The sequence below is a fragment of the Parambassis ranga genome, chromosome 16 (assembly GCF_900634625.1).
Source record: "Parambassis ranga chromosome 16, fParRan2.1, whole genome shotgun sequence".
Lineage (NCBI taxonomy): Eukaryota > Metazoa > Chordata > Actinopteri > Ambassidae > Parambassis > Parambassis ranga.
The window spans coordinates 8109436-8134182 of NC_041036.1; the positions used below are offsets into that span (position 1 = coordinate 8109436).

The 24747-nt window shown below is 41.1% G+C and overlaps 1 protein-coding gene across 1 annotated transcript in view; it reads left to right on the top strand.

The window, feature by feature from the left end:
• The window catches only part of adamts16 (ADAM metallopeptidase with thrombospondin type 1 motif, 16), a 39275-nt gene extending 17354 nt beyond the window's left edge, over positions 1-21921 (top strand). Inside the window, exons 8-24 of the mRNA XM_028425670.1 lie at positions 432-537; positions 629-766; positions 3184-3337; positions 4973-5068; positions 7572-7720; positions 8743-8915; positions 8993-9123; positions 9327-9450; positions 9589-9833; positions 9907-10048; positions 10932-11058; positions 18465-18669; positions 19395-19589; positions 19709-19765; positions 19903-20124; positions 20259-20406; positions 20926-21921. Coding sequence (XP_028281471.1) covers positions 432-537; positions 629-766; positions 3184-3337; positions 4973-5068; positions 7572-7720; positions 8743-8915; positions 8993-9123; positions 9327-9450; positions 9589-9833; positions 9907-10048; positions 10932-11058; positions 18465-18669; positions 19395-19589; positions 19709-19765; positions 19903-20124; positions 20259-20406; positions 20926-21041 — 2528 coding nt within the window. The 3' untranslated portion in view covers positions 21042-21921. The remainder of the gene's footprint in view (positions 1-431; positions 538-628; positions 767-3183; positions 3338-4972; positions 5069-7571; positions 7721-8742; positions 8916-8992; positions 9124-9326; positions 9451-9588; positions 9834-9906; positions 10049-10931; positions 11059-18464; positions 18670-19394; positions 19590-19708; positions 19766-19902; positions 20125-20258; positions 20407-20925) is intronic.
• Positions 21922-24747: the final 2826 nt, after the last annotated feature.

A 24747-nucleotide genomic window follows, 5' to 3' on the forward strand; every position in this document is an offset into this window, starting at 1 on the left:
TGTAAATTAAACAAAACACAAGGCTAAATTCTCCATGAGACGCCGAGACAAAAACGTTAAGAGAGGCCCCCCCGTGTGTATTACCCTTTTTGATTCAGAGCCAGGGGTGCTGTAAGTGTGTGTGTGTGTGTGTGTGTGTTGGATTGAGGGATTAGAGAAACAGAATGACACAGGCATGAAGAGAGTTTAATAGTAAAAAAGGAGTTTAATGAGAGATATAAGAAATAGGTAGCAGGGGGGATCTGGGAATGATTCCACAGAGACCCGTATTTTAACCATTGGATGAATTTGTACTCAGTTATGCAGTGTTTAATATCCAGCACATGCTGTCAAGCCTATTGCAAGTTTTCTATATTTTTTGTAGATTTACATTTTTGACAGGATATAGTCTGAAAGCAACCAATTGCAATTCCTGTTGCTGGTTTTCGCAGGATTTGCTCCGATCAGCGGGATGTGCAGCAAGTACCGGAGCTGCACCATTAATGAAGACACTGGCCTTGGTCTGGCATTCACCATCGCCCATGAATCTGGGCACAAGTAAGGCTTTAACCATACCCTCCCACGATCCCAGTGATGACAAATCAAAGTGTTCCAGATGTTACCACAACTTTGTGTATCCCGTTTCCAGTTTTGGCATGGTCCATGATGGGGAAGGCAACGTCTGTAAAAAGTCAGAGGGCAACATCATGTCTCCTACCTTAGCTGGTCACAATGGTATCTTCTCCTGGTCTGCTTGTAGCCGCCAATACCTCAGCCGCTTTCTCAAGTAAGAAGTCATATTTTCTGTTACCGCCAAGCCTTTGATGTGTTAAATGAATTATTGTTTATATTGAAGTTTATGGGTACATTTTCCTTGAACTCTTAAGTTTTCAGAGCTGCATCATATCCATATGGCACATCGATGAGTAATGAAAAACTCCTCGTGCCAGACTTTGTTATGGTCTCATACAACAAAGACATTTTAGTACTGTGTCAGTTTATAAAAGAAATCATTCAATCCAGCATTAGCCACTTTTTAATGTGCATTGTGTTTATATTGTTCAACATGTGTGACTGATAGATGATCATGTGTTATGTCAGTCACTAATGCTGGGTTAGGTGAAAGTGCTGCTATACTACTATGTTTATTATGTGTCAAGATACATGTAAGGGTTTTCAAGGGAGAAAGTTGTGTGTGTTTGTGTGGCAACAGCATTTTCATGCAAGCAGCTTAAGAAAAAAAAAACAGCCACACGGACATAGCGTCCATATGTCTAGCTGTGTTTCTATGTGTCTGTGGATGTGCTTGTGTGCTTGAAACTAGATAGGCCAGAGTAGGTGCCCTCCACTAAATTTACCAGTGTGTTAACTGAACTGTCAGGTCTCTCCTCTTAGAGCGGTGGAGACAGACAGTGTATTTCCTCGCTGAGTTATTAGAGCCGGGATGACCTCAACCTTGTTAGGCCTGTCAGCCTTATATTAAACTCCCGTCACCCCCTTTGAGGCCACGTGGAGGGGGATCTCTGCACAACTGAAGTAACCAGGGGTCGTCTTCCTGTGAATGATAAAATGGGTTGAAATGCTGTATGTTTTCCTAATTGCAATCAACAGAATGTTATGATGTCTTAGCTAAATGTGTCCCGTTGAGTTAAAGCCAAAATGTTTCCTTCATGTTCCTCTGCTATGAAGAGGAACGTTGTAGCAGCCAGCAGAGTGTTCATCACACTCTAAATCTGCCTCTCCTCAGTCAGCTGTGACAGAGAGGCTGGTGCCAGTGCTGCATGTATACTCTTTATTTGAACTTGCCTGAAATGGATGAGCAACTTTCATATAGGGAGAGAAGCCCATGAAAAAAAGTCTTTGAAAAATTAGTGACACATGAAAATGTTTGTCTTGGGATATTTGACAAATGTGCTGCTTTTGTTTCTTGCTTAAGTTTCATCAAGAAGCTTTGGCCTCACTTAGTTTATTCTCACTGGGAGCAATGACACAGCTAATCTGGCTGTGTTAAAGTAACAAGACCTTATCAGTACATTAACTTAGTATAAATAAGAAAAGAACACATGGTAGCAGGTAAATTCAGCAACACGTCCTCATAAAAAAATGCTACGCTTGGTTGATAAAACATCCGCCAAATAAGACACATGGTTACATTTATGCTAATGCAACAAGGATAGACCTTTTGCCTGACAGCATAGAAACATAGGATGGATACAGCCACAAAGGTAGAGTAAGGAGAGAGTAGAGAAAAAGGAGTCTGGTCGGGGTACATACAACGTGGCGTCCCCATCCCCATGAACATGTGGAGATGCAGCTGGAAAAATGCCTGCTTACAGCTTTCATTTTAAAGGAAAACGCTTTGTTATGAACTTCATTTGATCTCTGTGCCCATGCATCCTTGCCCATATGTGTACATGCATGCATCTGCTGTAATGTATTTTTCAGGAAAACCTCATTAGGTTGACAATAATATCAGACAAGAATATCAGCATATAGCAGAGCAGCCATTGTTCTCTGTAGAGACACATTGGGGCCCATAAAGCGATGGAAGATCTCATACACATCACACACACACACGCACACACTCTGCTAAAGTAATCAGGACCACTCACTAACACAATGAACCATTCCAACATATTTTGCCTTTTTATGCTCTTTCCACCATATTCCTGTATTATATTCCCGTGACTGTAGTGTTTAAGCTGTAAAACATCTCTGTATAGTAACCGTGATATCAGTTAACATTGGGAACCCCCCTGCTGGTGTTAGGATATGAGCGATATGGGCAAGGACTTTGTTATGTCTGTCATAATTGAGTGTCTGATGCATTGAAACTATTACATTCAGGTTTTGGCACACTGTTATGTTACCATAGCAACACTTTAAGGTTGTCCCAGCGTTGGAAACATGGGCACATGATCGCTGTCGGGGACTTTTTGTGTGCACAGCAGGGATTCTTTTATACCATCTACTTTATGTGGTGGCAACAGCTACATTTTTGTCTCAATCGACACAGGTTATAACACAGAAAATGTTCAGAGATTACCGATCGTTGTCTTTTCACCTGTTTTCCTTTAATCTCCTGTCCTCCCCTGACCTTTTGACCTCCCCCCTCCCTCCATGCTGTGGTCTTCTGTTCACTTCATTTTCTTGTGCCCTCGTTATCTGGCCTTTTCCTATATATTTTCTCTCTTGTTGCTCCAGTTCTGCACAGGCATTATGCCTATCAGATGAACCCAAAGCAGTCAAGGAGTATCGGTACCCAGAGAAGCTGCCTGGCGAGCTGTACGATGCAGACACACAATGCAAATGGCAGTTTGGGGAGAAGGCCAAACTCTGCACCCTCGATTTTAAAAAGGTAAATTTGATTTTGATTCCATGCATAAAATCCAGTTGTGTCAGCACTGTACAGCCCAAGTGTTTAATTGGTTTTTAAAAATCAGATGTACTGTTTCTAAGGAAAAACAGAGAAAGCAATTGAATCTAGGATGGGGTGACTGAGGTAGGGGAAAGATGGAAGAAAAAGAGAAGGAAAGAGGAAGGACAAAAGAAACATTCTCTGATATGCATGCATAGGCTTCGTCTCTAACACACACACACACACAAAAAACAAACAGCAAGAGTTATAATACCCATGCCCATGAAATACTCACTGGGACAGATGACTAAATATACACTGGAGCATTGCCAATGGGAATCTCTCCCTGTTGCTCTCCCATTGTCTCACTACTAGATATCCCAGGATTTGCTTACAAAATCTAAATTTAAGTTATTGAAATGAATGCAAATAATATATTAAGAAAGATTCACCACTCACATGGAAAGAATCCGGTAAAAATGAAAAAGTGGAGCAACAGGTTTGCCTGCCTTTGCTTGTGAAAGAATGGAAGTTCAAGTCCCCACAACCCAATTAAAGAGCTTATGCACAATCAAATTCCCCAACATATTAACAGTAATACCAACTTTCCAAGACAGCCGACACCTTGAGCCATAACATATGTTCGTGCAGCTGGTAGCAGCAAGGTGCACAGAACCCCAAAACTCTCTAAGAAGTCATCAGGCTCACTGTCTCTCCAGGCACTTGTTACTCATAAAAAATACCTCAGTGGTGCACTTCATTGTGTAATGAATTCATATTTCATGGAAATTTTTGGCAGGCGTAGTAGAGATAAGGTACCACAGGAGGAGACAAGTGATACTCTCCATGGTGTGAGTGGTTAAATAGAGATGGGTTACCATTGGAAAAAATAATGTATACAAGCTAGGTGTTTGATTTTTTTTTTTTGTCACACTCCGTCCATCATGTCTCTGTGAGCTCCTTCCCTCTTTGTGGCATTTTCACTGCTACAAAAGCCCTGAGCAAGCAAAACAGCTGGACGAACAGGCCTTGGGATGAGTTCCATCATGGCTTTTGGCAGTAACAAACCGAGGCTGAGGTGCCTGTCAGCATCTGCACTGAGTTGTCAAAATCTGATATAGTCATTCAAGATAGTAACAGAGTAGACATGGCAAAAAAAGTAGCAGGCTCTGTTTCTCAGGAAATCCGAGCAGGGAAACCACCGGGTGCTCCCATCTGAATTTTTAGACCACTGCTGAGAAGCACAGCCATGACATCATGTGAGTTTGGTAAGGCAATTGTGCCTGTTTAATAGTTTGTCTTCATCTTGACGAAGAAGTGTGTTTGACTTGTTATATTCTGACAGCAGAATGAATGAATGAATGAATAAATAAATGAATGAATGAATGAATGAATGAAGACGAGCTGGAGCAGAATCCTCCAGAATTCTTTTAAAATGTTATCCTAGCTACTGAGGCATACATATTGTGGAGATACACGATAGATTCCAGAGGTTTAACAAGGTTTAATAGCACTTAAGGGGCAAAATAATAATGTTATCATAATTTATTGTTGTGAGGAGGATCCTGATTGTCTCGTGTTGTCATCAGCTCCATATAAATGACACTTTCCCCTTTTCTAATGTTGTTCCACCAGGATATCTGCAAGGCTCTTTGGTGCCACCGTGTTGGGAGGAAATGTGAGACCAAATTCATGCCAGCTGCTGAAGGCTCTGCCTGTGGCCCTGATATGGTGACTTAACACGTGTTTTTGTGTATGTGTGTGTGAGGTAAATGGGGATCAGTGATACACTGCACAGGCTTTTTTTCACCTCAAGAATGGCATCACATGAGTGGCATGGGAACCACCGACTTCTATTGGACTTTTTTTTTTAATCCGTCGCCTTTGAGGCAATTCAAGTGGTCATACCAAAGACACCTCCAACAGCTATAGCAGGAGCATGCAGCTAGATACCTCCTTCTTCAGCATCTCATTAATCATGTTGTTGGGGAGGGGAAAAGAACCTTCTATTCAAAAGGGAGAGTTACCCTTTAATCATACCATCACTGCGATAACCTTTGTTCCACTTTAGCCAAAGGAACACAAATGATCCTACGATTGATACGTCTTTTGAAAAAGCCTTGCTTTGTTTTGTCGGTGTGCTGCTCCATGGCAACATCTTACCAAATAACACCAAACAAGAGCTTCTCACAAACAATTCCTTGAGGTGTTGGTGAGAAATGCTGAGAAAGCAACACAACTCCCAGCAAGAGCATTAAAAGTGACAGCTTTCCGATTAATATAGAATGAGTAAATGTTCCTCTTAATGCATCAGTTTCAGTGTTTCTGCTTAACATTAGAACTATGCGATTTAGCATGAGAGGGGGTCAAGCTTGTAAAAGTACACAAACACACGCATCCCTCCTCTGAGGGATACCACAGAGCTCAGGCAGTAAATTGCATGGAACAAAAAGTAACAATCATTTATACAGTGAAGATACATTTACAGAGCATTTTACTGTTATATACTGCTAATACTTCCTCTGAGTCTGTCTATTCCAATACAAAAGGCTTGAACCGAGTGACACTACATTAATGACACAATTACACAACAATGTCATTGTCCCAGCAGACTGTTAAACTTACTTGTAAGCTAAGTAAAGGATTTGGAAAACTTTATTATATTTCAGTTTATTTGAGTGCAGCTGATAGAGGTACCACGCTCCCCTTCTATAATTTCACCTCGACGAGCAGCTGCAGTTGGTTTGTTGCTGATGTGGCAGAAATATGCCATTGGGACTGGGGCCAAAAAGCAATCTGCAAACTTTATTTATTCTTTGTTTCTTTTTCCTTCAAGATGATTCTCCCCCAAGGCTCGCTCTCTCTTTTACCCTCGCTCCCCTGACAGCCTCTCATCGACATTTGCCTCTCAATATATTGAACTTTAATCTCGCCCTCTCCCCTCCACGGGACAATTAGCTGAACACAAACAATGACAAGCTCGCATAGGAATCCATGGCACTCAGCCGCAGGGGGAAAAAACTGAGGGGAAATCAGCTGTTCTAGTTCTTAGTCAAGGACCATGAGATTAGTTGGAGCGGTGTGTGTGTGTGTGTGTGTGAGAGAGAGAGTTTTGCTTGTACTAGTGTGTTTCTCAAGTGCAGGCATGAACACACAATGAGAACAAGAACAGCTGATGTTATGCCCCTTGCACGAGTGCACCGTGTGTGTGTGTGTGTGCGTGTTTGCACAGGTTCCTGTGTTCACTCAAAGGACAGCAGTTCAATGTATTGGACTGATGTCATCTTGACATTCACAAATCCAACTCATAACTGTACCAGGAAACAGCAGTGACATAATGTTGCTTTAATCTAGGTTGTGTTTCGCCTCTCACGTTACATTTTAGGGATTTCTGAGTGAAGTGCTGCTCATTTTGGACCTTGGGATGTGTTTGTTGTTGGTTAATGACTCAGTCTTATTTTTTTTAAAGTACACTGTATACTGTAAATTCAATAGAGTCAGGAAGGTGTGATGTGTTGATGTTCCATCATATCATGCAGTACTGTGTAAAAAAACTGCACTCCCAAAATTTAGTTTACTATTCCTCCTTATGTCTTGCCTGATTGCCTCATGGAGCACATTTTGGAAGGGTTTAGGGTTAGAAGCGTGACCCAGAGGGGGTGTGGATCCTATAAGAAGGTAATTGTACACCACAGTGAAGTTCCTCTCTACAGGCCAAAAAGAAGCAACTGGTGAAGTGGTGTGTGTGCATGTGCACATGGCTGTCTGCACACTCATCAGTAACCTAAACAATGTGTGTAAGAACATGCCCCAGGTTTACAAATATAAAGGCAGATTTAAATAAAAAAGAAAGAAGTCTGACTTGGCATTTATTTATTTTTTTGAATCGTGATTTGTTTGCATTAAGTGAGTATTGCAACAGGTTTTAATGCATGATATGGGCAAATTAATGCAGACTATGACAATACTAATATAACAATAGCACAGTATTACTTCACTGTCCTTTTCAGACATGAGACAGTTTTTCCACATTTCCTTTTTGTTTGGCTTCGCTCTATTATTTCTAGCTGATGACAGTTCAGGGTAGACAAGGTCCAAAAGGTAGCACAACTGGAGTTTCACTGACTCTGAGCATGTAACTAAGTCTGGACCGAAGCCTGTGTTTTGCATGTTTGGGCCTCCACTCCTTTGCATCCTTCTCATTCACTGTTCTTTTCTTTTTTTTTACACTCAGTGGTGCCGTAGGGGCCAGTGTGTGAAGCAGGGCGACGAGGGTCCCAGGCCTCAGCATGGACGCTGGTCAGAGTGGTCTGCCTGGTCTGCCTGTTCACGGAGCTGCGAGAGTGGAGTTACCTATCGAGAAAGGCAGTGCAACAACCCCAGGTAGGGCAACAAAGTCCATATTTAACAGCAGCTGCAGTGTATGTTAGTGAAGATAAGAACAGCAAGAATGTAAATATCTGCAACTCAGGAACTCATAGACTGGTACCACGACCATTATTTATGAGGTGATTATCTAAACTCAGTGAGTGGATGAGGCTCCAGTGTGCTTGAAAGAAAGTGTTAAAGTTAAATTAATAAATAATAAAAAAGTTAAATATCTGTATGCTAGGCTAGGCTAACCTCATCATAATGCAGAGACCTTCAAACTTCTTATAACAGGCCGAGATAAACCGTAGTGTCAGTGATTGTTTGACAAGTGGCCAAGAGTATATTAAGATGTGATTAAAATAGTGAAGATCGTTCACATGGGTTTGTCGCTTCATCACTTATCTGCTCACTTAGTCCGCTACTCATCAGTCACTCAGGATTAGTCAGTCAGTCAGGGGCCCCTTGTCCCAAATGCCAGGACCTCCTTTTTTATCATTTCATGCCAAGATCCTGACAAGTGGCGGGCTAAATTAGACAGAGAGTGATGAGAAGAAAGAGGGAGGAGAGGAAAGATGGTAGTGGTGGCAGGTTAGAAAAGGGGAGATGACAGAAAAGGGATTAAAAAAGTGAAAGATGAAATGTAGAGATATGAAAGTAAGGAACCTGAGAGTGAGAGAGAGACAAGTGACAATGTGATTGGAAGGCTTATAGAAGCTGTAATTGTCCTGTGGAAGGGATTTTTTTTTTTTAAAGAACATAGCCCCGGGATAAACACCTGTGATTTGAGAAGCCTTCACAAAGGCCCACTCACACACAGCCATTAAAGAACACTCATGAATTAGTCATGAGTGGACAATGAAGTTCAATGTTCTTTGTAACAGCACAGTTTAAATCTAGCTCAGTCTGCAAATCGGGAGAAGAGAGTTCTTTAGCATTTTCTTCCTTTAGAGAGAATTATGTCAATGTTTTGCAACCACATGCAAGCACATAGAAGATGTGCTGAATCAATGAAAACAACTATTTTATCTCTGCAGACCTTCATATGGAGGAAAGTTCTGTGATGGCCCCACAAGATCATACAAACTCTGTAATACTGAGGATTGTCCTCCAAACACCGTTGACTACAGAGCTCAACAGTGTGCTGAATTCAACAGCAAACAGTTCAGAGGATGGTACTACACCTGGAGACCGTATACAAGAGTGGATGGTGAGACAAGTTTTACAACAACGGATGGAAAAGTCCTGAACGTTCCCTGCTCAGCCTGTGGTTTACTCTTCTTTCAGATCAAGATGTCTGCAAGCTGTACTGCTTTGCTGAGGGCTATGATTTCTTCTTCGCCCTGGCCAGCAAAGTTAAGGATGGGACACTTTGCTCACAGGACAGCTCGAATGTCTGTATTGACGGACTGTGTGAGGTAATATTAGCTGCGCTGCAAAGTGTGAGAATGGATTTAGCATTAGGGAACATCAAAAGACGCCCTTATTTTCTTGCTGTCATCGAGTGCAGAATAAATGTTTGTAGTTTTTCAACTGTTTGTAATCGAACGTGTAGCATGATGTAATTCTTCATTTTATGGACTGCTTTGTCATTAAAAGCGATGATGTTTTTCTTCCACAGAAAGTAGGCTGTGACCGTGTTTTGGGCTCCACGGCTGTGCTTGACACTTGCGGAGTGTGTAAAGGCGACAACTCCACCTGCAAGATATACAAAGGACACTACACAAAGCAGCATTACACTAACCGTAGGTCATCAATTTTGTTGCTCATTTGCTAGGTTTTTGCCATAATTACATTCTTCTAAATGACCAGCAGGAAACAACTGTTTGCAAAATGTCCTCCCTCTCTCTCTCTCTCTCTCTCTCTCTCTCTCTCTCTCTCAGAATACTATGGAGTGGTAACCATCCCAGCAGGAGCTCGAAGTATCCGTGTGGTGGAACTGAATACGTCTAGCTCCTACCTGGCTGTCAGGGACACCCAGAGACGGTACTACCTTAATGGACACTGGACAGTGGACTGGCCAGGCCGACACCCCATCGCTGGAACTATTTTTGAGTACAAGAGACCGTATAACAGACCAGAGAGCCTCATATCAGTTGGTCCCACCAATGAGACACTGGTCATTGAGGTAATTTATCTTCCTTTAAACTTCTTCAAGTCTTGATTAAAGATGAATGACCACCATGTTGTTTTTCCTTTAGATATTGTTGCAGGGCTGGAATCCAGGAGTACGATGGGAATATACTCAAAAGAAAACTGATGAGAAGCTGATGAAGAATCACATCAAACACAATTACACATGGGCCATCATTCGCTCCCAGTGCTCAGCAACATGTGCCGGAGGTATAAGCACAATCTTTTTGTTGAGAAGAGTTTTCTTTTAAAGTCTATGCCACTGATGAAAAAGGGCAGATTGCCTGTAATCTAAATCTGGGCCAGGCACTAGATGAAGAGGGCAGGTTGTAGATCAACCGACAAGCAGCTAAAGCTTAGTCTGGCTACTCTGACCTATAATAAGGCTTTTAGCTGCAGGTTAAATGGAGAGGAGAACATTCCCATTATTACTGAGGGGACATTAGAGGCTCTTGTTAGGACCTGGTGGGATCTCTTCTTGTTCTTTTGGAGACCCACTATTACACACACACACACAGCTAGCAAGCACACACATGCACGCCAGTGGTCTTTGTCCCATCAGAGACCTGGTATTATACTAATACACAGGCAAAGACTGCCGTAGTGTCCTAGGCAGGTAATTTGTGGCCAGAGGTTAAAGGACAAAGGTCTGTATGCACACATGTGTGTATTCTCATATAGATGTGTTTGTGTATTTGTGCACTTGCTTGGTTTCATGACCATGAACAAAGCCCCCAGTGTAGAGTTCCTATTGATTGACCCTGCAGGTTAAAGTTCCCCACCCTGGTCTGGTGGAGTCCACCCTAAGCACCTCCACCCCTCTGTGTCCTGATTGTAGGTCGTGATGGGTTGGGCTAGTTTGCTTTATTAAAGAGTGTGACTGATTTTGTGACCTGTATGAGTTCAAATGTGCAGATTGACCTTGCCTAAGGCCAAGGGATCCATTAAGCTGGGATTCAAGTTTCACTTGAATCAAATTCTTTTTTTGTAGGATGCCGTAGTTAGATGTTATTTTAAAAAAAGACTCATAAAGAAAATGAGGTTTTTCTTTAAATATGATATGCCTGAAATTATTGCTCTCTGACCCATGCAGGCCAAATGAACACCAAGTCAGCATGCTACAAAGACTTGAGAGTGCAGGTGAATGTGTCATACTGCAATCCCAGATCAAGACCAGCTACTGGACTGATGCCCTGTAACACCCAACCATGTCCTGCCAGGTAAGAACCACTGTACTTTTTGTTGTGTTTATCCAGTGTCTGTGTGAATTCAGTCATTCATTGGCTCATTCATTCACAATTCACAGTGGCTATGTGTCAATGTCCACCATCGGCCATTCTTGTTAACATGCTATCAATGCCGCTCTGCTCAAACACGACTGTGCAGCCACACAGAGCTACTAACACAGCTCCAAACCGTCGTTATGAAGATGAGATTAGTTATTACAACTCATTCAGCTCAGTAAAGTCAGTGATAATTTGTGGTTCTTACGTTTGTAAATGACGTCATCAGTATATCTCTGCTCTGGTTTTAATAACTGGCTCTCAGTCTGGACATCATTAAAATGGTATTTTAACTGTGCAGACATTTCCTCATATTTTCCTGATACATACTTTGGATGGAAAACGACAAAAATGTTTGGCCCTCCTACACTTCTGGACTTCAGGGCATGATACTTATTTAGTTGTCCAATGGGTTTACCTAGAATCAGCTTGATGTTTTTTTTTTTTGATTTTGAAATACTTTAATAATCCCATCAGGGAAATTGCTTAAGGCTGCCCAGCAAAGAGCGCCACACACCAGTGAGTGCACTGGAGGCAATGCAGGTAAAGTGCCTTGCCCAAGGACACACAACAATGACTAGGGATTGAACCACCAACCTTCCGGTTATTGGACAACCCTGCTCTACCACTGAGCCACTGCTGCCCAAGGATAGGATAGTGTACTGCTGAGAATAGTTACAAGAGTTTGTTCATACATGTACATGTTTAGATGCTATGGAGGGTGATAACTTGCAAAAGAAAGGATTTAACATTAACTTAATAAGAGATGATCTCATGGACATCACTTTTAGTGTTCTTGATTTTTTTTTCCTATTAGTCTTTTCTCTGGGGTTTAGTCCTTTGTGTCTCTACCTTCTGTCCTTTTCACCTTTCTCACTCTCCACATATGTTACTGGTCTACAACACCTACACATCTGCGCTGTAATTTCTTCACATGCAGTGTCAGAAGAGCTGTTTATTGGTTGAGTCAACTCTTCTGAACTTCCCACACCGTCTCCTCATAATAAAGTGAATGAACGGTAATCTCCACCCTTTTCCAGCCTATTAAAGCACCTGTTCGGTGATGACGACATTTTCCTCCCTTTTAATGAAAAATAACTTGCATTCTATCCAAAAAAAAACATGTGTGCAAGACACAGCAAAGAATGGGAAGTTCCATCGGACATTCTGTTCGTGTCTTCATCCAGACCAGCATGATACCTCACGACCTGTCAGGACTGGTTAGCTTCTGTGTTTGTTTAAAACAGCAGGCCAAGGACTTGTAAACCTCTTAACATGCAGCATCACTGTGGGACACAAACTCATAACATAACACAAGTTCTCTGGCCATATCAGGACCCACCTACAGCTTTTTTTTTGTTTTTGATGCGTAGCTCTCTGTTGTGTGCAAAATTCGAAAGGACATGCTGGTTCACTTCCAAACTCTGGTGATTTTCCCATAAGTTTACACAGGTCCAAAACCAATTCACATATGGGAAATCAGAAATGTTATCATATGCTGAGGTTCACTTCCAGATTGTGGACAAGCAATCATTCCCGGACGTATTGAAATGTCACCTCGAGTGGCACAAATATTTCTCTATGATGAATGGCAATACCAGACATAGAGTGTAGGAGCAGGACCCATGATGATTGTGTGGTTTCAGGGTGCGGTTCTGAAGGATCTTGGCAAAGCTCAGTTGGTTTGGTCACTGTCACTCAGGGCCAAGGCAGAGGATCAAAGATCAGTCAACATGGTCGGATGCTGTGGACATCATTGGGAGTGGTTCACCCGTTGACAGGCAGAACATATATGAACACACACACACACACACACACAAGGGAAATGTCCCTCCCTCCCTCCCTCCCTCGTCTGTGTGCTGCTCTGGACAGTGTCACGTATGGTAAAACCATGGCCAGAAAACATATCAGTGAAAGACACACTTGGGATAACAGTGGTTTTAATGAATGACTTTGTTTCTAGTGATAAGGTTTCATTTAAAAACTATTTAAACTAAAACTATTTCTTGAAAAAAAATGTGCGCAGCCATATAAAAGAGAAAACACACTGTATGGGTATTTCAAAGGTTACACATACAGTGTGTATAGAGTTTATTGGCCACAGAAGCTTTAAATACCAGTCAAGTGTGTGCAGAAACTAACTGAGATACAGTACATCTTTCCAACAGCTGCAGCTGATGCATTAGCTCCCTTGAGTGTATTTGTAGTTGGAGTAATAACTTCTAAGATATCACGCAGAAGTGATCTCCTGGGCCTATAGAGAAGGTTACCAGTGCAACATATGGTAAAGATGAATGATGTTTACTTCTTTGGCATGGCGAGAAGCCTTTCTAGAGTTTGACACATATTGTTCACAGCTTCTATGGAATACAATAACAAGATTCACACACAAAAAAAATGAGCATAACCAAAAAACTGCTTGGTTATCTTTAGTTGAAAACAAATCATGATTCTGTAATTAAAGAGACCTTTACAGTGCTATAGTTTCAGAGCTATGCCTGTATTTCGAGGAATAACGTGAAATTATCTCAAGGCTTTTGACAGCTGCTGTTGAGGCGTCAGTTCCTTGGTGCCTCTATTCTGTGTATTCCCATGTACACCCTTAGCAATGGTCTGAAATATCAGCCAAACTCTTGCAAATGAAGGGGACACTGCTGACAAGTTGTGCCTTGATTTATGAGCAGAGAGGGGTTTTAGCTGAGACACTGACTTCATCTCAGTGAGTGTTGCATGCGCATGTCCAGAAGAATTCTGTTATGCGGTTATGTCCAAATGTGACTTTGTGTCCTGCATTTAAATGTCTTTTGTTATGTTGTGGCCAAACCAAGCTATTAAAATGCTTTAAGAGTTCATATAATCACTAAACATTAGAAGGCCGTGCAAGAGCGAGGCACTATAAAGCCTTTTCCTTCACTGGAAATTTCTGCATGATTGTTTACTTGAATTCTAAAAATAAGGAAAAATGAAATAGAACTTTTAAACAGAGGTGTGAGAAACACAAAAAGTTCTGCACACATTTGCTATTGTTACAAGATGGTAGAACGGCTGGACATCAGCTGCTGTCTGACACACACAGAGGGAGACGACAGGGCAGGGCAGGAACAGTGGTCCAGTTACTCTGAGGCTCAAAGACAGTTTAAGTGTCCCTATACTGCACTCCACCCCAAAACCAGTGCAGTCTCAAACCACAACAATCTCCTAGTAATACTGCATAGTCAAATCCATTCTTGGAACATCTTTGTTGTCCTCAGTGTTTCTCATTGGAATCCCCCTCTTGCTTATAAAGTCATCTTAATCTGCACTTGTGGTGTCCCAACACCTGCTCAATTTTCTCATGGATATGGTACAGGGTACCAACATTATGTAATCTTCCCTTAAATCATGGAATTATGTTAGAATTTATCTCGTGTTTTATTGTAACCAACAGCTGTTCAAAGGGGGATTTTCTTTCCCTTCTTCATAGTTGACTGTCACTGCCTGAATATTTCCTTCTAGCTCAGCTTGTGTATGTCTCCGTTTTGGAACAGGTATCCCTGGAAAATGTTGCACGATGACCACAGAGCTGTCTCATATTCACTGACATAAAGTAGTGATCGCATTGACAGGAAATCTCAAAGTCTTCCAGAGCTTTGCAAGGTCAGGCGTTTTAAGTAATGAGGGCATGCTTCTTGTGTCATCATGTGTGGTTATGTGTTGTATATTATGTAGTCATTCCAATTTTGTTTTCACTGCACAGATGATTCCCACCCAGGCTAAATAAAAAAAAGTGTATGCTCAGAGAGTTGTTATGTTAGCATGGCTACCACTTCATTCCACCTGCAGTCTAGTTTAAAGTCTTTTAACTATAGGAGTGTAATTACGGTTACCAAGCGGTTTTGAAATGCACACAAATATTACTTTAAGATGTTGAATAAATGAAAAAAGATCTGGAATCTTTCACTGCTCAGCTGAGATATACATACATACATTGACATGGTGATCTGTGAAAGCAGTGGAACCAATAACATTTTAAATGCTGCATTGAATTGCATTGAACACATGCAGAAACCAACATGTGAAAGGACATTTGTATGTTATTGATACGTGGCTCTGTTATTAACTATAGGTTGGTATATATGCAATCAATTTACTTGAGGGAGGCAAGGCAGAAATGGTAAGGAAACCACTCATGCTCATGTTATTAATACTCATGCACTCATTTAATGCACTCCAAACATGTTGAATATAATAGAATAGTTTAATGTATATTTGTCAGATAACACAAATTGACATATTACTACATATAAATACTGTGTATTATGTTTCTATGCAACGCTTACAGTGGAAAATGTAATTAGGCTCTTCGTAAATGGATCGCAGAAGGCATTCATCCAAAATCTGTCCTTAGTTTCTGACTGTCTGTCTGTTAGTTTCCTTCCCACACTCACACACACACACAACAGAGGCATAGGTGAAGCCTTCGGGGTCAGTTCTAGGGTCATTCTGTCCCACCCTTCATCCATCCTACTGTTATAAGTCCCCCTCTGCAGTGTCTATTACCTGGGTGGCTTCAGACTTGGCTGTAAACATATGTCTAATGGCCTGGACCCTTTGATGTGACGTCTTTCTTTTTCCTCTGTGACCTGTTCAACCCTGTTTAACCGCACACACACACACACACACACATACATACACTGGTACCACCCAGCGGTCAGCCAAGGATAGCTGTCATTCAGTTTAAGTTGTGCTCAGGTCGCAGCACTTCCAATCTCTCAACAGGGATTTGTGGGGTGCTGTGGCAGCATGACAAACACTCTCTACACTGTCTGTCTGTCTGTCTGCTCATCCGTCTGTCCTGTGTCTGTATATTTAAACACCGTGTATAAATATGTTCAGATTCCAACACAGCTACTCATGGATGTTCCTCTTTCCACTTTGTTTTCTTTCCTCTCACTTACCTACTCTCACACACTCTCCACCACTTACAGAGTTACACACACACACACACACACACCACTCCTATCAGCATTTACTCTTCTAATGGATTTGCGTGTTTACACTGAGCTGAGGAAGCAGTGATAATGGGGGCTGTAAAGTAATCTCACAACTGTTTACACTCATCTCCTACAGCTGGAGCTGCTTTGGTGCGCCTGCATGCACGTGAATGTGTGTTTGCGTATGTGTGCTAACATTCGATGGGCCATGATGGGAGAATAATGGCTTGTAATAAATAAGATAAGAAGAAATAAGAATAAGAGCATGGTAGACTAGACTGGCTGGCTGTACTCATCAGTCCATCTCGTGCTATTCTGAGGCCGTGTCGTTGTATTTCATTTTGCTGCGTCCGCACCGAGTGAGTTGGACGGAATGCACATTACATCATGGAAAGAAAAAAAAAAAGGTTTCCTATGCCCGCTCACATTTAGGTCATGATATCATTCTGTGGCTGTGCGCTGATATAAGCAAATAATTAAATAAATAAATGCATGCATGCATGCATGCATGTGAAAGGTTCAAGCACACAGAGCCATAAACACTGGTCACAGGTTATTTAATACCAACCGGTGTGCATGTAGACAGCGTCATTCAGACCTCAAAGGTTATCTGACACGATGTCTGCAGGATACCTGATACCTCCCACCACCACCACCCTCCATGCTTCTGTCCAGAGAGTGTGATGCTTACTCATCCTCTAACCACACTTTATGTTAGCTGGCAAGGCAAAGACCATAAGCCTGTCTATAACTTGATATGGCTTTAATCCTGCCCGTGCACATTCCTGTGAAGTCATAAGCGTGATAAATCCACAGTACAAGTAAATACCCAACAGTGTTAATTAAAGCTCTTATTAAAGTCTTTCAACCACTGTAGGTCAGATGGCTCTTTTTTTACTGTTCTGTGCAGAATGTGATATTGGAGAGGTTACTAAGTAGTGCAAGTGAGCCAGAAGTGTATGTCATTAAGTGTGATAATATGATGTCACACTGTAACAAGATGATAAATATTCTTACATAATGAATCCATGATAACAGCTAACCACTAACTGGCAGTGGTGGAATGTAATTTCCTTACACATCCCTGTCTAGATAGGGTTAATATTATTATGCATGTGTAATATCTGTATACCTACTGTATTGGTGACCAAATTATGAATGACGGGATACAAAAATGTAAGCATGTGCCTCTAAAACATGCTTTATCGTTAGTTAGTTCTTGACATCATTAAGACCTAGCTAATGCTAAAAAATACTACATCAGTGTATTTAAATATGCTACATGTATACTCACCTAAAAACAACTGAATAGAAATTTTACATTGCCCTTATGATTTGATGAAACTGCACTGTGTATCTTCCTTCTGACTATATGACATAATGTAAGACCAAATGGATTTTCTCCCTTTGTATTTATTTAGATTTAATGGTCCTTGCACAGTGCCCATTACAGCTATACTCTTCTTGTTCACCTTATACAACATTCCAAGCGAGTGATACGCCAAATTACTGCAAATACAGTTTACACTCTTCATATATACAACTCAAAGTACTGACAGCAATGTTTCGGAGTTGTTAGATCTTCGGAGGCTGGGTGGGTACATTGGGGTGAGTTTAGAGTGAGGATGACAAAGTATGTGATGAAGGATTGAGCTGCCGGCACCTTGAGTTTGGGGTCATTTGGATTAGATGTATGGAGGCTTTATGGAAGAGAGAAAGTCAGCTTGGGGATTAGGAAACCAAAGATATACTACTGAGATTTGTTTTTAATGATAAACATTATATAAAGTGTACTGCCCCAAGCTGAGGTGCATTAAAATAGGGCTTTTTCGAGCTTGTCATATTTTTGCAAACACCAACATATTTGGACTTTTTAGTACAAATGGAGGTAATAATGAAAGAAATATGTGGTGATGTTTAGTTTTAGTGGTGATGAGGGCTGAGTTTGGGCAAGCATGGGGTTTACAATTTTGCAGTGGGGTTTAGGTTACAGTTTAAAAGCCTGGTGTTTTGGCTGAAACCTGTCATCCATGAACAACTGCCTAACACCTTGTAGAGTTAAGCCTACAGCACTCCTCAGTGCCGGACATCACCATCCCATGAAGTCTCACAAAGCTATAATACAGTATGTGTTAGGGTGCAAAATATTCACTCTGCCTTGACCTGTTAACAGCAGCTAAGTTAGCACAATTAATAAGGATACTACATTACATTCTTGCCTTGACAGTCGCTTTTAAGAGACACAGCTTTGATGCAACACAGGGGGTCTGCTAGTACTGCCCTGGTATCATTCATGGATTCCCACAGTCTGTATAAGTGATTGAGGAGCTGTTCATGTTGACTCAGCGGCCTTGTGTTGTGTTGTCCCAGCTGGTCTGTGGGAGACTGGGGGATATGCAGCCGGAGCTGTGGAGGAGGGGAGCAGACTCGGCAGGTCCAGTGCATCCAAAGAACCAGCCAGACCAACACAGACGCCCTGGCTGACTCTCTCTGCGTCCAGCCCACTCCAGTCAGGAGGCAGGCTTGCAAAACACACAGCTGTCCGCCAGTCTGGATCACTGGACCATGGTCACAGGTAAAACATGTGCCTCTTTGGCGAATGGAAAAAACACTTCAAAGCTGCACACTCATGAGCCCTACACACTGTGTTGTTAAGTAGACCCTGGTCTTGATGGCTTCACCACATTTTATGACAGTGATCTCAGTGGCTTTAAACTATAAATGTGCCCACTGAGACCTTTTGTGTTTTGTTCCCCGTCCAATTCCTATACATTGTGTGTGGTGACTTGTCTCACTGTTAAACTTTTTAACTGCCATTTTACCCCTAATATCCCTAACTACATGGCACAAATGGTGTCCAGTTTACTTCATCTTTGGTACTCAGTGGCGTGGTGTAGTGCGTCACGGCCCCGTGTTTATGTTTATATGCTGTAGTGAAACTCTTTCAAGGTTTTGATTTGGACCGTGTCATGAGATGTGAGCCCTGAAACAAAACGTATACTGGGGGAACTGTTGGATGACCTCAAAGGAATTATTAAGGAAGTAGAGCACAGTGAGACATTGTGTGGAGAATATGAAAATACTGTATAGTAGCTACACTGAAAGCCTTTCCGTGCACAGTTGGCTTATTAAGGTCTTTCTAGCGTCACAAGTCAAATAAACTTTGGCTTAATTTTGATCAATTGTTTGTGCCAAAAAAAGCTACCTCTAAAAACAATGAGGGGTGTGCTTGGATGATCTACCACTGATAAAGACAGAGTTTTACATATCATCATGAACATGTTGCTTTTGGTTTGGCAGTGCTCGCGTAAGTGTGGCAATGGCTTGAAGAAGAGGACTGTGCTGTGTATGAGTGCCAACCCAGGTGCCCAGACACACACGCTGCCAGACAGCCTGTGTGGGAGCCTGCCTAAACCCACCAGTCAAGAATCCTGCTTCATGAAACGCTGCCAGAAACAACGCAAGGTCCAGTGGTTTGTCTCCACCTGGCAAGAGGTGATTCAACAGCAGTTATAATACCTGGCATGAAATATGAAAATAAAGTTAACAAGGCAGTAATAGTTCACTTTAGCTATAAATAACCTCTGTCTCCTTCTGTCTTTTTCAATGTTCAGTGTTCAGTAACGTGTGGTCGAGGCTATCAGGCGCGCCTCATCAAGTGCGCTGAGAAGGTGTGTATATATAATTGTTTACTTAAATCCTAATGCTCAGTCCCCAGCTAATATGTCTGACAAATGCTATTCATTGTATTAGACTACAAAGATTCTTGCATCAGCATCTCATAATATAATATCTCTTTCTGATAAAGGATGCTGCAGGAAAATACAGAGAACTTGCTGCCAAGAAGTGCCATCATGTACCCAAACCCACGGTAGAGCTGCAGAGGCCCTGTGTCCTGTCTGATTGCCCAGTCCGCACAACCACACCTGTCCAACGATGGAGGACGCATCCTCACACCTATCCACCCCAGCCCCTCCCACAACCTCAACCTCACCTTAAGCCCGAATGGCACTCATCTCCATGGTCTCAGGTTAGTTAACATAAAGCAGGATTACATAACTGGAGCAGTTTCTGCTTTGTTAATAGTTTATGCCAGTGATCTATTCAATTTGAATGAGATTCATGGTATCCAACATTGAGGGTGTGTTTCTTTGTTCTCTGCAGTGCACAGTGACATGTGGAGGAGGGGTGCAGGCCAGGATGGTGCAATGTCTAGTTCAGGGGAAGCCTGCACCTGGCTGTGGTCTCCATTTCAGACCCTCAGTGTCCCAAGCCTGCAACACCAACTTCTGTCCGCAGCCTGAGAAGAAAGGTACACATAATAAAAATGTAGATATAGACAGTATTAAAGTAATAGATGTAGTCAAGATGCTGCTCAACATATTTCTAACTTCTACCAGAGGGAGACTTTAGTGATTACGGCCTTACTTCTCACTTCATTTATTACAACAAGTTAATATTTTCCTAACATTTAATGGTCTCGGTTGGTCATTTTTTAAGTTTTCTACCAATGCCTGATGTTGATTATGGTCCTAAAACAGGACATATAGAGGCTTATCTTTATATGATGGCTGCCTTGTAACTGACATAAAGCAAGAACATGGATGGCATCCTCAGGTTCTCATCACTTTCTCATCCACTATTGCTTCCAAAAAAATCAAGCCAAGTTCCTAAATTACATGGTGAAGTTAAGGTTACATACACTTTAACGAATTAAAGAATTTCCTCCAGGATTAATAAAGTTTTATCTTATCTTATCTTCTTTTTTTGAACAGAGTAATCTAGATCTGAGTTCCTTAAATCATTTCTTTTCCTTTTCTCCTCTCCACAGATCTTGTGTGTAGGGATTACTTCAGCTGGTGTTACCTGGTGCCCCAACATGGAGTCTGCAACCACAAATTCTATGGCAAGCAGTGCTGCCAGTCCTGTTCGAATTCAAACCTCTAATCTTACACAGTGACTCAGTCTGGTATACAGACACATAGTTAGTTATAAAAGACTATATTTGAAGCCATGCTTGAAAAGACGCAAGTGTTTTTGTTTGAAGCGTGTGGTGAGCACTGAACAACATGGTTGGTTTCAATGGAGAGTTACAGTGCCCTTCCTTCTCCCTGCGATGCCGGACATCTGGATACAAGAACATAATGCTGACAACACTACACAGGAATGTGATCAGGAAAGAGCAACTAAAGGAGAGAATTATGAAAAGGAACGAGCAAAATCCGAATCTTGATTAAAGCGAATAGTACTGACATGTCTGAAAGAAACTGAAAACCTGAAAAATCCCAGCTTTGTTTATATACTGTAACTGTACCCAGGACGCCCAACATCTCCCAACCAAAAGGCGGGTGATGGCAAACCAACAGAGAAAAACTGTTGATGAGGTTTCAAGCACTGCCACGCAGCAACACGCGATACACCCTGCTCTGCCCCTGCAGTTCTACATCAATTGGAAATTTGGTATCTGATAATGAGATGGAATGTTTCAAAGAAACAATTAAGTAAATATGATTTTTACCCTGAGCTGTTGTCGTGTAACAGAAGAAAAGGAAAGAAAACCATCGTGCATGAGAGCGCTCGAGATGATAAGATGGGACACGGCTGTGTGAACTGGTTTTCATACTAAGTGGTGCTTTAAACATTGTCACATTGATTTCATCAAATCGACGTTTACTGTGTGTGACCCGTGTACAGTATTGTTTATTTTATTTATTGGCTTTAAAATACAGCATTGCTGGAAGACTGTATTAATAAGCAGTTTAAATGTGTCCTTTTGTAACTCTACCCTGAACCTTTTACTTTTATTATTATTTTGTATTATAATTCATTACATGCTGATAAACTGCACCTTTTTATGCAAAACATGTATTTTATTTTGAAAAGGCGCTGTCAAATTGAAACATTTTGGTCAATAACAAATCATATGATCATATTTTATTGTATAAATTGCATGTAAGGATAAAAATGGCAGAAACAAATGCATATCAAAAATGCATATATTGGTACATATGGATGGTTGAGAGGATTTCAGTGTGATTGCTTTGACGATGTAAATGACATTACATGACAGCAACCCAGCTATATAATGAGTCCAGGCCTTATTCTGTTTAGTGTCTGATAGGAAGTGTAAAGGTTTAAACTCTGAACGGACCCTTGTAAGGTGGAAAAACTCAAGACTCAACAGGGAAATGTAATCTCTTTTTTTAGGTAAAGTTTTTACCTGGTTAGTTTGCTGTCATCATGCCCTGACTTTCAGCTTATTGTTAACATCACTCTCATCACTGTTTTATTCTTTTATCTCCACAATCACAGGGCTGTTGTTTTGCATTTAATACATAGATTTACCAGCTGTGGTGTCCTTTTGTTAATGGTAATGCATCTTAAATCCAGTTTTTCCTTCAATTTGTCATTTGTTATCAATATCAGAACGATATATGGGTCTGGTACTGATATGATTTCCAACATAGAGCACATACATAAAACCTGTGCATCCCTTTGTTTGCTTTAAGGCCACAAATTATATGATTTTCAGGTTTATAAAACATTTTCTTTTTCATTAGATATTGCGATGTAACAGTTTTAACTTTATGCCCATGCATAAAAGCCACAAAATAGAGTTGGATATAGGACATTGGACATAGATGTATGTCTAATCAGCATCCTTAAAAAACTGCAGTCTTTGTCTGTTGCGTCTGTTTTGGTAACTTCAGCCTGTCCGATTATTTCTTGCTAAAAATATATGTGTATAACTGCTGGTTGCACACTTTGAAAAGGTTGAAAATGAACTCTTTTTTTAAGTTATATTCAACAATCTGTTCACACCTTTGCGATCCGTTTACATAGCCTCAGTCAATGTCATCAGATTACTGTGGATCCCTAATGAGCATGGCAACACGATGAATAAAAAAAAAACCTGTTTGCTTGTACGTGGGCTTGATTACAGCCAAGTGTGCTCTTGACTGAGCAGTTACTTTATATGACCGAAGCTCAAACACCACATTACATTTTGCATCACAACAAAAATGAAAGAAAATAATATGATAAACCTTTTTTAGGACTGCACGCTGAGGCCTAATGCTGAGTTCTAGGACTCAGCATGCGGTGGAGTGCAGCACGTAAGCCCGGGCCCTGGCTAACAGTAATGCCAACATAGTATTAGCCGTTTCAACACCTATGACATATTGTGTCTGGGCTTTACTCTTTGACTCATTTCTCAACAAGTCAAGGAGACACAGATGTCTGAAACAAAATAACCATTGTCATAATCCCTGGGGCACTGTCTTAAGGCCCTGAGATGGAGAATAGAAGAAGAAAAGTGTGAGAAGAAATGGAGCAGAAAGAAAAGAAAAAAACAGAGTAGGCAGGATATCTATGTATTCTGTGGTGTCAGAGAAAAATGTCGTGAGAAAGAGGGCGAGTAAACCAGAGGAAGAGGTGGGTATGAAGAGTGAAAGGGGTTTTCATCCTTGTCGCCTTTCTCTCTCGCTCATCAATTTATAGCTGGCCAGCTTGGGGCACTGTGTTCCCCTGTCTGTGTGTGTGAGGTTGTGTTGGTGAGTGTGTGTACTGAATTATTGAATGAATGTGGGCCAGTGCAATAATAGAGGTTTTTGTTCAAAAGCAAATCTCTGCAAGATCTTCAGAAATACAGAACAGTTTTATTAATCAATGCTAGTTTGACTCTTTAACAAGAGCAACAAATTCACCACACACACGCCATTCAGTCTTATGGAATGTCATCAGCCATTTGCACTCTTAAATAGAAGATATACATTAATTGAAATCAAAAGTGTTAAATCTACAAAACTATTCCTGCTCAGTGTGCAGTATAACCACAGAGGGACCAAATGCAACCACACACGAAGAAAGGGCTTAAGAGGATGAAGCCTTTCTTTTTTTGTTTATACTGTGATAGGTATCAGACAAAAGCTTCCTGTAGATAACAAAGGTGATCGAGACAAATCTAGCAACATCCAAAATGTTACCTAATCTCATAAGAGATTGTCTGTCAAAGACGGGCAGGAAGAGAGAAAGCTTGAAAAGCACTCACCTTTTCCACTTTAAAGAAACTATGCTATCTCTGACTGCATCTGTTTGGAGAGAGTGGGCTCTTTAGCCTTGAGGCTACACTCAAAGGGTTCATCTGAAGTTACAGGGTTATTATCTTTCCATCAGGATGCACCTACAGCCATCCCAGCACCTTTTGTTGTTTTGGCTCAGCTAGTGAGCAAAAACTGCTTTTAAGGGATCAGTCTATTTTAAATGTTATTTTTGATATTATTGCTGAATATTTGAATTAGTGCCAGAGTATGAACAACATATTTCATTGTTCTTTGTTTTTCCATAAGATGACAATACATATGGGAACATATCTACCTTGTACTAATAATTACAACACCTCAAAAAAGCAGAGGGAAAGCAGAGAATTTGTAGCCCCAAGAATGACCATAAACGCTTGGACAACCACATAAAATAACCTCAAGTCTGTCATTATAAAAAGTAATTGTCATTACTGTATCTAATCTAATCTAAATTTTAAATTTTATAAGCATTAGTTTAGGAATAATTCAGTGCTGTGCTCACTGGGTTTGGAGATAACACCATATCAGTCTGCACAGTTTTAAATTACTCCAAAATAAAAATCAGCATAGTG